At 43.1% G+C, this 12,978-nt stretch overlaps 1 protein-coding gene across 4 annotated transcripts in view; it reads right to left on the bottom strand.

Annotated features, from left to right (window-relative positions):
* Positions 1-942: 942 nt before the first annotated feature.
* Positions 943-12,978, bottom strand: part of SLC44A5 (solute carrier family 44 member 5) — a 96,374-nt gene continuing 84,338 nt past the window's right edge. For 2 of the 4 annotated variants that reach the window (XM_080406818.1, XM_080406819.1), the window contains exons 18-22: positions 12,101-12,174; positions 10,208-10,278; positions 8,708-8,796; positions 7,979-8,063; positions 5,827-6,015 (exon numbers count right to left, since the gene is read on the bottom strand). In XM_080406818.1, coding sequence (XP_080262944.1) covers positions 5,903-6,015; positions 7,979-8,063; positions 8,708-8,796; positions 10,208-10,278; positions 12,101-12,174 — 432 coding nt within the window. In that variant the 3' untranslated portion in view covers positions 5,827-5,902. Of the gene's footprint in view, positions 4,990-5,826; positions 7,897-7,978; positions 8,064-8,707; positions 8,797-10,207; positions 10,279-12,100; positions 12,175-12,978 lie in introns of those variants that run through there. The other 2 variants (XM_080406821.1, XM_080406820.1) reach the window with 2 other exon arrangements.

The raw sequence follows: 12,978 nt of genomic DNA, 5'->3' as shown, positions 1-12,978 counted from the left end.
CCTCGCCCTGCCTCCAAAGCCCGCCCCGCCGCCGCTGTAACTCGGCCTCAGCTCTGAGAGGCTTTTGCGCTGCTTTTGGTCGCGTTCTCCCCCCGCCTGCCAGAAAAACGCACTTCGGGCAGAGGTGGTGCCCCGTCGGCCTCGCTCGTCTCAAGGGGCCACCGGCCAGCCTGGGGCTGTGGCCTGGCCACAGCTGCTCCCCGGGAGCCGGGAGCGGGGCAGCGCCGAGAGCGCGGCGCCCCGCTGACCTCACCCGGAGGGAGGAGGGAACCGCGCCGCGGGGGCGGCTGCGAGCCGGGGGGGCTGCGAGCCGAGGGGGCTGCGAGCCGGGGGGGCTGCGAGCCGGGGGGGCTGCGAGCCGGGGGGGCTGCGAGCCGGGGGGCTGCGAGGCGGGGGCGCTGCGAGGCGGGGGCGCTGCGAGGCGGGGGCGCTGCGAGCCGGGGGCGCTGCGAGCCGGGGCGCTGAGAGCCGGGGGGGCTGCGAGCCGGGGGGCTGCGAGCCGAGGGGCCTGCGAGCCGAGGGGCTGCGAGGCGGGGGCGCTGCGAGGCGGGGGCGCTGCGAGCCGGGGGCGCTGCGAGCCGGGGGCGCTGCGAGCCGGGGGCGCTGCGAGCCGGGGGCGCTGCGAGCCGGGGGGGCTGCGAGCCGGGGGGATGCGGGGGGGGCTGCGAGGCGGGGGGCTGCGAGGCAGGGGGCTGCTCCTACACCACCGCGTGCGGGTCCGCCTGATTTAACAGGCGCCCCGTCTGCTGCAGGAGCCCGGAACAGTTTCCGCCGACCCCCCGCGTGTGATTATCACCGGGCCCACAACACTTACACGGACGATGTAACGAGTGACCCTCCGGCCTCCAGACACAGCGAAGGAGCCCCCCTGGGTAAGGAGCGCCCCGCCCCGCCCCGCCCCGCGGCTGTCAGCCCCCTCCCTGCCGCGCGCCCGCAAACCGCCCCGCGGCTCGCGCCCGCCCCCCCCCGCCCCGCCTGCGCCGCCGCCTCACGCCCGGGCCCCGCCGGCGGCGGGCACAGCCCCAGCCGCGCGCGGACACACGCGCACACAGACACACGCGCTCCGTTTTGTATCTAAATGTTTATTAGAACGATCCCCAAGAGCTGTAAAACATTGGAGTAGCAACAATATTAAACCTTCAGTTATCAAAGATAGGCAGCGCGTTCCCATTTCTGCACAGCAGAAGCATCAGGGTTTAGAGCTCAAACTGTCGTGCTCATGTTAGTTTGGTTTTGGCAAGGTAATAATAAAACTTTAATAATCATATTAATGACACAGTAACTTCCCTTCCATTTCTTGAACCTCAAACAGTCGTCGTCTTTTTTTTTTTTTTTTTCCTCATGATTTTACAACTCATTATTTGGGACAAAAACATTTGGATGTCTTGTAGCATAGAGTAACAAACAATTCCAGTATTAGTAGCACTAGTGTTACTGAAACATGAAGGAACAGTTATCTTTCTAATTTGATTACAGTGCAGTACAAATTACGTATTACCTCAAAAACCACCTGTATCAAAAGTTTAAAAATTTAGAAATTATAAACCACTTCCAGAATAGCAAATTATCAGTCTTGAAATGGAGAATGAACTTTATGCTTATGAACACGCAAGGAGATGCGCTACAGGAACATACTATGTATTTGCTCAGCTTTTGTCCTCCCGTCCGAAGCAGCCGGAGCCTGGCTCTCCCCGCAGTTACGCAGGTACAACACATACTGTCACTGTAACCAAAAGCAGAACAGGCCCTACTCGTAACTCCACTGTACTGTAAATTAAAGCTATTAAAAAAACCTACGACTGAAGATGGAACAGTCTTGCATTGTTTTTATTTAATTATTTGCAACACCAGCACTGGCACGTGTTCCCCCCAGAACACACAGCCTGCTTCCACCATCTGACAACAGCAGCAGTAAAACCACCTGTGCCGCATCATGCAGTCCAAACACATCTCACAGCTTTTCCACAATTCATACTGTACCACTTAATTTGAAATAAAGAGTATTGTTCTTCCTGCCTGGTCTTGTCTGTCCTGTAGTCTACCCGGTGTGAATAAACCTCAAAACATAAGCCGAGAGAAATAATAGCCAGTAAGGCACTTTTGTCAGAAGGGACACAGCTTCCAGGCCGAGCACTTGGTCAAAGGGAGACATTCCATGTTACCGAGAACAGTCAGTCTATTCTTTGCCATCATTGCTCTGACAACCCATTTGTAGAAGAACACTTACTGACTGCCCCAGAATCAGCTTGACATTGCATCCATCGAAATCTTTCTCTGTTCTACAGCAGAACATGGAACAGTAATCTATTTAATATTTTCAAATATTGACATTTAAAAGGCTATTCAGCATCCTCCTAACACCCAAGAATCAGCTGCTGAGTAGCACTTGGGAAAAAAAACAACCCTCAGCGTTAAGAAATGATCCCATCTTTCTTGATTGTTTTGTTTCTGGGGTCACTTTTTTCCTTCTTGTTTTTTTTTTTTTTTTTTTCTTACAAGATTTGAAAGCTGGACATTAAAACTTTGGTATAAAACATGGAAATGAGAGCCATCCATTAATACATCCTAGGGAGACACAATGAATCCAACCAGCACCAAACCAGACATGCCTGTGTGGATGTGATAGCGGGAGTTTTCTACTGTCTCTCGGTTTCTACATTCCGCTTGTCCATGACCTTCAAGGGAGTTCCTCCTACTCGCGCACAGGGCCTGTCTGCAGAGCCCCCCTGCCCTTCCGCAGAGCCCACAGCCAGGCAGGACCGCTGGCCTGCCAAGCCCTTCCCTGGCGCAGGCGGAACGATGGGGTCTGGGGTCCTGCAGCATCACCCCCAGCCGCGCCACCGCCATGGAACCGCCAGCCCTTGCCTGCACCCCGCTCCCACGGCCCCAGAGCAAAGCACAGCCGGCACCACTCGCTGTGGTACAGATGGCCACGTGTGCCCCTCTGAAGTGAAGAGCAGAATTCTGAATTTCAGATTAAATCAAGGAACAAAATAAACACCCAAATCCATACACGCCATTCCCAGGACCTCCTGCGTGGTGTCTGTCTGCAGACTCTGGCCCACAGGATTAGTTAGAAACCATTATAATAAGTTAGTCCTAAAATATTTTAAGTGATTCTTTCCCAAGTAAATACTTGCATTGATTTCTACTTCATTCACTAATAGCAATTTATATTTAAAAAGCCAATTTTAATATTAAATCATTATAATTTATTCAATTTCTTGATTACAAAATCTACATGATATTGCTTTGTATTTTCACAGTTCTCATTAAGAAAATGGCTTTTAAATTTTCTTCTCAGAAATGATGATCACTTACATTCTAAATCATTTCACAAAATAGCGAGTGGAGCAAATTTATACATATATATATTTTTACTTATATAAATAATAATACAATTTAAAACTTTCAATTTTAGAAATTCCTTTAGTAAATGCATAGGTTTGTTACAAAAGTCTTCTAATCAAATAACTGTATACTATTTCTATTATGTTTTATTCCTAGTAAATTCTATGGTTACATTCATATGATAAAAAAAGCACACTGTATTCAGAAATACACTTTTATCAGTTGAGCTCCCAGTAAGACACTCAAGTCCAGTAGAAATATAGATTACTTAATGCAGTTTCTTTAGCTGCAAACTAATCACACAGTAGTAGTAGGGAAAAAAAAAAAAAAAAGCTTTAGCACATGGTAATTCAGACCAGCAGCTTTTAAATCACAGAACGGTGACACAACACATACCCCAAAAACTCATGGACTTAATTCTCAGAAGAGATTAGAATAATGGGGGGTGCGTGTGTCTACATCCAGTGCCACGCATGTTAATGAGAAAGGAATGATGACGATGATGAAAAACATCAGTCAAGTCTGATTTTTTCCAAAGGTAAGTTAGTCAGCCCTTTCTGGAAGTCAAGTTTACTCTGGGGTATCTCACGAGGAGTTGTCAAAAACAGAAGATGCCCATGATCAGTAGTTACATTTGAAACTGCACACCTTTATTTTACCTTGTTTGAGTCCTAAACTGAACCACTCATTTCTGCCTCAGGGAAAGGCACCCACTGGCTCTCGGGGAACAAGTACAGCTACCCCTGCCACTTGCACCTCGGTTCACCAGATTTCAAGATTGCACCAGGCCCATGACTGCAGATGCACAGATGGTAATTACTTGTGCATCAACATGACCCTGGAGCTGCTGCACCAAGAACAGCTTTTCTGCCTTTGTAGTGGTTACAGTTGTCACAAGCTGGAGCCTAATTTAGAAAGCAAACTCACTTTGGGATGTGGATCGTCAGTAAATTTTCCCCAGAAGCTTGCATTCAGATTATCTGGAAAAGAATATGCCTTTCTCTTTGTGACACTAATGGACTCCTGGGGCTAAAAAAGTATTTCCAGGTGCTGAACGCCCGTGACAGACCCGGCAGAGGTATGGCACGTGCCACTCCTGAAAGCCAACAGTAATGGAATAATTCAATACAGTCGAATCCATGAAAACCGGAGGCAGGCCTTGGTAGAGTCGTGTCCTTGGGGACCCATGAGACTAACAAATTAAAACCTTTCTGGCTCAGCTCATAGCAGTAACAGACTTGAGAACTACTCCAGTGTAAGATTTTTTCCATGAGCAGAGCTGTTACTGACCTCAGTGGCAGTTCTGCTAACAGGAGGGTCATAAAACTGAACAAAATGTTAATGTGCTTTCTACCAATAGATTTTGTACTAATGACCGGGCAAATCTAATAATCCAAAAGAAAACTAAATCTTTTGGAGCATCTCTCAGTAGCCAAATAGTTCACCCTGCATCATGAGAAGACTGAAGTTCAATGTCTTAATACCTTACTGTGAGAGCCACTGAGAGCCTCGAGACCCACAAGAAGAGCCCACCTGGCCCTCAGCACCGACATGGTCATCACAGTGTCTTGTTAAGAAGCGCTCCCGAGCTAGGCAGAGGCAGTGGAGCTCCTTGTACACATATACGGCCAAGACTTTCTTCCAAGCGAAAAAAAAAAAGACTGCATTTGATTTTCTTTTCAGTGAAGCTCAACTTCCTCGTAATGCAGAACACAATCAGAGACTCATTAGAGATAGGGGGATATTAACACAAGTGCATCTCTCTCAGACATCAGCTAAAAATGATACATTCACCATCTTGTACCAGATGAAACCTCATTTGTGTGAACCACAAATCAAGTGCAGTGGGACCTTCTCTCAGTTACATTTTAAGCACAACGCACAGAAAACTTCACTTTAGGCAGTACCAGCTATAGTCTTCTCTGACTACCATCTTTGGACCTGCAGGGTACCATCATTTCTTAAAAGATGTAGTTGTGGATGTGATTAAAATATCACTACATTTTTCAGTGTAGGGAATAATTAATGAATGTATAATCACAGTTTAAATAGCTGTGAACCAGCTTGTACAAAAAAATACAATCATAGCACCATATTTACAAATTTAGTACCATCTCCTGGTTAACTAGAGAGTCTTGAACTATCTTTTTATGGCTAATTAGGTTACATGTTAGTGCTTTCAAAAAATTGCCTGAATTTCTTTTACAAATATACACTTATAAAAAGAAACATTATCAAAACTGCTGTCATCTAAGGCAGCAACTTGTGTTACAAAAGTTATTAAAACATTATTATAGACTTAAAAAAGCTTCAAATTTACTTTTTCCTTTTCATAGGCACTCTATAAACTAAAACATGGCCTTGTCTTCACAGCTGTTAGTTTAAGCATTTAAACTAGTTAACATTATCAATGTTGCTCATTTTTTTAGATATAAGCAAAAGGAAAAAAGAATCACCCATTAATCAGAAGCATAATTTACATTTTTTACTTTTGCCTACTTTGTACACGTTTTAAAAGTGACACTGTTTTGATGTCGAGGCTTAGTTTATGTTATCCCACTGCCTTCTTAGGGCTTAGTTCCTTCTTCCCTAGAATTTGGTGAAGGCTAGCTGACATGAAGTAGGGTTTTGCTGTAGATCCATCATTTCTTTCCAGATCTTCACCTGAATTTACACAGCAAAAGCAGCCAAAAAGCAAACAGCAGTACAACCACACACACACACACAGACAGAATTGAAGAAAGGAGAGAGCAAAAGAACAAACATTAAAAAAAAAAATCTCAATCAAGGCAATTTAGCTGTATCAATAAGCTGATGAAGGACAGTACAATTTCTATTTTCTCAAACCAGAAGAGGTTTTACACAAAGCAGACAAACAAACATCTGGCCATTTCTAAATGATAGCACTGTACCCTTTTTATCCTCTAGTTCTTTGGTTTGGCAGTATAGGTGGAACTTTTCAGAAACACTCACACCTCCACTGAAGTCTGGCATTTTGGCTACTTCTTGCTAGAAAATTTGTCCCAAAGAACACTGTGGATTTAAACACTTAAAAACTGGACCCTTTTTTACTGTCAAAGGTAAAGTTATTTTGAAAACCCGATGCCACAAGCGTGCAATATTCTATATGATCTCTATTGTCTGTTATTGAATGGAAGCATGGGAAGCAAAACAGAATATGAATTTAAAATAACGAGGTAGATGTATTACTTTTTTTTCCTTCAGAAGGTCATGACTAAATCACCTGTCTGGGTTCAGCCCAGTATTTGTGCCATGCCATAGTCACAGACCAGTGAAAAATTTCTCAGTGATGGGCAATCTGGAAGGAGTGTGCAGTGAAGCACAATCATTGCAAATGCAACCCTGCTGAAGCAAAGTGTGGTATCTGCAAGGCCAAAAAGACAGCACGAGTCGTAAGAAATGACCGAAGAGGTCAAAGGAAGCAAACCTTCGTAAATCTCCATGGCAGTATATACCATGTGTCTTTGGAATAAATTGAAAAAAAAAAATCTGTTAATTTTTGAGACACCAACAAACTTTCTAAATTTTATTAGTTTGATCACTTTCCATGCAGTGTCTTGACGGTGATCACGTTTCTTTAGAACCAAAGTCCATAACATGAAATAAACAGGACGTAGTTCTCAACTAGACAACAGTTTTCAGTTTTGTGACTGATTTTATTCCTGTAATTCTTTGGGAACCCAGTATTTCCATAATCATGACTAACCTTAGTTCCTGGGGAAGCAGGGTTAGGAAGGTGGGTGTTTAAAGAAAAGAAAGAATTTATGCTATTGTAAAATGAGAATCCGTATTACTGTTTATATCTTGCTTCAGTGATCCACTGTATATATGCTAGAACAAGCCTATGACTATTCATTATTCCTTTAGTATTACCAAATAATCCATCAATTGCAAGAACAATCACTGCCATGTAAATTCTACTTGAACCTACCAGAATGACTTTTGCTATAGAAAAACTGTATCTTTATTTCTTTAATTTAGTAAAACTAGCAAATGAAATGTATTTCTTAATAAGTACATCCTCTTATAGTCATGTCCTAATTTGAGACCAACAGATTTCTTTCGTGATTTTAGTATGCTCTGACAGGACACATTGAACAGCAGTCCCTTTGATGGTGCCCATGACTGCTTGCCATTGGGGGGTCCAAGGGACATACAGCTTTTTAAATGGTGTTTCACACAAATGTGAAGTTAATTCAGCATAATTGTTCAGGGATATTAAGGTGAAAACAAAGGACTACCTATATACCAAAGAGTAACCTTGTTATTAACACAAGGTTTGAGTTAATCATTGCTGTGCAGGGCTCTTTGCAAAGCACCCAGAAGCAAATTCTTAATGAAAGTTAAGGAACATCTGAAAAACAAAAGCCAGATATCCCCATGAGCCACACAGCTACCCTCCATTACTTAATCTAATTAAATTTGAATACTAAAACACTTCTGCATTGAAGAATGTATCAAGGAGCCAGTCTGAAAAGCAGAAGCAGTTCCTTTTTCGCAGTCTGCTAGCATGTCACCAGAATTCTGTAAGGAACGGATAAGATTGTTTTCTACTCTTCTTCCCATGATTTGCAGGTGTATCAGCGAAAGAAAAGGTAGTACTTACAAAAGCAGAGGAAAAGCGTGTCAACACACATTGCATAGACGCTGAAGAACGCATGTGCAACTAGGTAGGAGCCAATAATGACCGTCTACAAAAAACAAACCACAGTAAAACCCCAAATTTAGTTTGGCACCAATGTGGGAGTGTTAACACAAGTCAGAAGCCTAGTCTACTAAGCAAATGTGGGAGGGTTTAATGGCAGTTTCTGACCAAAAATTACTACTGCTGTGGAAAGGCATCACAGGTTTAAGACACCGTGTTCTATCTAACATGCAGTAGCTGCTGGTTTTCTAGCTGCAAAACCGGAGCCATTTCAACCCCCAAACAAAATATATGCCCAGAATACTCCGAACTCCTTCAAGATTATTCTAAAGAATCGCTCATCTGGAGATGTTCAAGAGTCTAGGGGGGGCTACAAAAGGAGAAAGAGATGCACTGAAAGTCCCTTCCACTAAAAGCCACACCATCTTCAGTGCCTCACCACCAGCCTTTGCTGTCTGGGAAGTCTGAGCAAAGCAGATATGGAACCTAGTTTTTCTGAAGGTGCAGTTACTGCAGTGCCACTTCTGCCTGAGGTATCCAGAGCGGCCTAAAGCAGCAGATCAGTCCTCACGTCAGCGGACAGTATGCCACCGAGAGGATGACAACAGGGCCTGTTACCAGGCCATGCCTGGGGTAGTCTGAGCGCCTCAACCTGCCCTCAGCGTTCAGGATATTAGATGGTTGCCTTACCAACAATGGTACCCAGTAGTAATTTAATGTTGGTGCTTCCTGTGCAAAGACTGGTATTCTCTGTGTGAAGAAAAAGAACGCAAGAACACCTGCAAGAAGCACAGAAGATTAGTGATTCCTATGCCAAAGCTGACTTCCTAATGCCTAAAGAATGGATGAGATAAAACAAACAGGTGACAGATCCAAGGTTGGTTTAAATCAGAGTTTGTAAACAAGAAATTCCTCCAAGACTAATCATCTGCTGGATCTGTATTCTAACAGAAGAGACATGTCAAATGAGTCAATTACCATAAAAATATTTATGGGCCCAGAAAGACATTAATGAATTTTTTAATCATTCTGCTGGATTTAACAGTAAAATTAATAAATAACGATAAACAAGCCAATGACATGGGATAATGACCATTGGGTGGATCCTTTCTAAGACACAAAAAGAGTGAGAAAAATTCTGCTGCTTTAAATTTTGCTGCTTGAAGAAATACTTAACTATTTCAGATTGAAAGGAGAAATGGCAGTGCTCATGATAAGCACAACAATAAGTTTAGAACAGACCAGTATCTACAACACAAATCGCCCAAAGAATTTATTCCTGAAGAGGATAAAGACACAAATTAATTTCAGTATTTCATGGCTTACATTTCAGAGAATATGTTTCCAATCAAATTTGCTACCCCAGTTTGAAAGTCTTCTACAGTAATGACAAAATCTTTTAGATCTGTTCTTGGTACTAATTTTCAATTTTTTGTTAAAATATAATTAATTAGTAATCTTGAAAAGTATACAGCATAGATAATACAGTTATTTGTAAAATAATGCTTTGAAACTGCTGTGAAAATTTAGAAAAAATATAAGGGAATACTGCCAACTTGAATTTCTGGAAGTGTTTCACTTAAAAAAAAATAAATCACTTTTCTGTCACAGAAAAACATGAGTAATATACTTTGATGTTTACTGGTAACTAAGAAAATGCCATAAGGGTGTTAAAAATACCCTTTTTCTTTTACTGTTGCTTATAGCTATAAAGGGCTTGAACACAGCAGAGCTTTAGGCCCATCCCCTGCAGACCTGCACCACCTCCTCTTTGTACACATGCTGTCTGCTACCAAGTAGATCTCATTTGCAATTTTGTTCACTTCTGAAAGGAGAATCAATTGTGGCTGGCTTACTGGATGTGAATTTAGTTTGATACAGCTATGACGCTTTGGCTGCAGAAGTCCTTACCTCAGCAACAAATGCAAGAGCTGTAAAAGTAGTTATGGAAAAGACGCTGTCAACAACACACGGGGGGAGAGCCAGCGGCTGGGGGGAAGGGAAAGGGCGCGGGGTGGGGGAAGTATTTTAGTTCAGTCTTGCAAATCCTACAAACAGGGGAACAGCTTCCCAGGACAGCCAGACCAGTGAGAACCTCCAGCTGTTAACTAAGCATACATGAATACGGCAGGCATACTTGTAGGTACCAGAAAATAGAACATACTGTTTGATAAAAATCTACTAGCTTACCTACACCACCAGCAACAAGAATTTTCCCCAGGAATAAAAGGAAGTCTGTCACTTTGTCCAGAACTGCAACTCTGTTCAGCAAAGGACAAATGATACACAATCATCACAAACCAGACATTTGTGTTCTTTCTCCTTAAATCTATGGATAACTGATAAACATGACCAAGAAGCCATTTTCTGCTGGTTTCACAGGCTGACAATGCAATGCAGAAACACAACACTGAGATGGGCTTTATTACAGCCCAATCCCAGGAGGCAAAAAAGCACTGAGCCTCTTGTTCAGTTAGGCTTTAACACAGCAATACCATTATAGCACTTGAAGACTGTTTATTGCTCTTGCTGGTTGAAAAAAAACTAAACAAAAGCATCAAAATATTTTTATTTCAGCCTTTCTTCTAGGGTCAAAGATAAGCCAGCCCAGAAGAGGCAAAGTACACACTAAAAAAAACCAAAGCCACGTTTGCGTAGATTGCTGGTAGGTCTTTTCACTTGGTCCTATCTGGCCACATTTTATGATCCCATAACATGCAAAATCTACTGTTTTGAAGATATCATGGTACAAGACGGAAGGCAGGAGGCCTCAAAGCAGGGAGACAATCACAGGTGAATGAATGAAGGTAGACAGAAAAATTGACAGTAAAATCTGCAACCCTCATGGAAAGCAACAGCAAGGAGTTTCTGCCCAAAATCCTGCCAGTCTGTCTTATCAGAAACTGCAGGTAAATAATGGGATGGAAAATGAGCTTTGTATCATCAGCCTCAACAGTGCTGAAGGCTATGGATATACAGCACTGACTACCATGAAGGATAAAATATTAAGAAATATTGAAGAGAATAATTCTTCATTGACCTGTCAGAATTCAGAACAGGCAAAATACACAATAAAAAAAATATCTCTGAAACGATAGAATTATATGCCTGGCTTTTAGCTATTCTTACTGATAAAGCACAAAGGACAGTGAGGCCATGTCCTGAAAGGAAATGAAGGCAGCTTCTCTTTCGTGTTGCACAGGCACTACACGGTGTGGACGCCACTGTACTGATATTAACGCAAAGTAACAGAGTGAATGCATTCCATTCTCCTCCCATTTCCATCTTAAGCATCCCTTTAATTTTCCTCTTTCAGCCTCCTCCTCCATTCCCCTCCTCCTCCCAGTCCTTTAACTTAAAAATTTAAACCACCGAACCAGTTTTACTGTGTCTCTTGCTTGGTAATTAGATGGTCTGCTATTGCATTAAACACGGCCTGCTCCTAAGTTATTCTCCCATAAATTTTTGATCTCACAGTAGTATAGGAAGAGCCAGGAGCAATGAAGAAAAGTACTGATGAGAGCAGGGAGTTTGGCAGCAGTCTTGGTAGTGGGGAAAAGGGCCAGGGGAGTTCCCAGCACCAGGGGAGATCTGGTTGTATTAAAGATACTGGTTTTGGAAGCAAAGTACTCTCTCTTCTTTATTGCCACTCTGATACCTTGTAAGCTTTCTGGATGACACTGAAGACACAGGTGTCTCTGCTTTCTTCTTCATAGGCAGTGAGCAGACCAAAGCTCAAGAAATGCACATATGGCAGGTCACAAGCACCCCGTTCCTGTACATCCATAGATCTCTCAGGGGCTCCATTGGTTCCTTGGGAGGCACTATTACAATCTACTGGGTGCTTATGAATTTAAAAGAGTAACCACAAGGAAACTGTTAAGATTATATCAACCTTGCTTAGGGTACTATGCTGGACAGCCTGCTGTTACACACTGAGTGCTAGAAGTGAGGGTCATGTCTGAGCACAGAAGCAGCATACAACAATATTTGGAGGAGACATGAGAGAGGAAATAAGTGTGTCTTCAGAGCGCACTAGCAGGAAATCCTGACATTTCCAAGGACTGGGAGATGGCCCCTTACCTCACCACATTCCGCATGAGCAAAAAGAATGCTTCCTTTGCCGAGGTGCAGAAGTTTTTACCATATATGGCAATCTGCAAAACAATAGTAGCTGTTAAGAATTTTAAATTATGAGAATACCTCCTTGTATGCCAGAATCTTACTGTGTGTAATACATAGTTCTTTCTAATATGTGGCCTTGAAACTCAGACGAACACAAAACACTTCCCCCAGCCACCTGCTGCCTCTCAGTGCTTCCCACCAGGCTGGGACAGAGTATTATCCATCCTTCCCTTTCAAATCACCCAGTGATGAGCATGCCAGTCCCTGTGACCTTGCAGGCAGTAGACTCAGTACTTAGTTTGCCAAGTACAGCAAATAAGATACTTGCTGAGGGGTCCTTCTGACTTTGCTAGCTACCAGCACTAGATTTACAGTCAGTGGAAAGGCACAGGCACTTGTAGAGCAGAAGTGAGTTGACTCCTGTAGGCATCTCCTTGGACCTGATACTGCTCTCACTTAAGAAGAAATCAGCAATGCCAGTACCAAAGTCAGTGGATTTATATCACCATAAAGTAAAGCAGCTAAAGCTGTTCAGGAATCCATTTCTTCTTCCTGGAACAGTGTCCACAAGGGTAAGTTGGTAAGGTATATTAGAACAGCTCTTGGTGAAGTCAGTTTACCAACCGTAAACAAGACAGTCAAAAAGAATACTTCTTCAAGATGGCATTAATTTGAGATATAAATTGCATGAACATGGGTTATAATGGACCCATTACAGCCACCTCCTTTAAGACAAGTCTATGACTGCACCATTTAATCACTGAAATTACTTCCAGTCAGAACATCCTAGGCTGAAATCTGTGTATGTTCATACAGGTGAAAACTGGAATCTCTCT

This window comes from Falco punctatus (genome assembly GCF_963210335.1).
Source record: "Falco punctatus genome assembly, chromosome: 11".
NCBI classification, from domain to species: domain Eukaryota; kingdom Metazoa; phylum Chordata; class Aves; order Falconiformes; family Falconidae; genus Falco; species Falco punctatus.
Note: the sequence above shows the minus strand (reverse complement) of the source record. Positions and strands in the feature narration are given on the sequence as shown.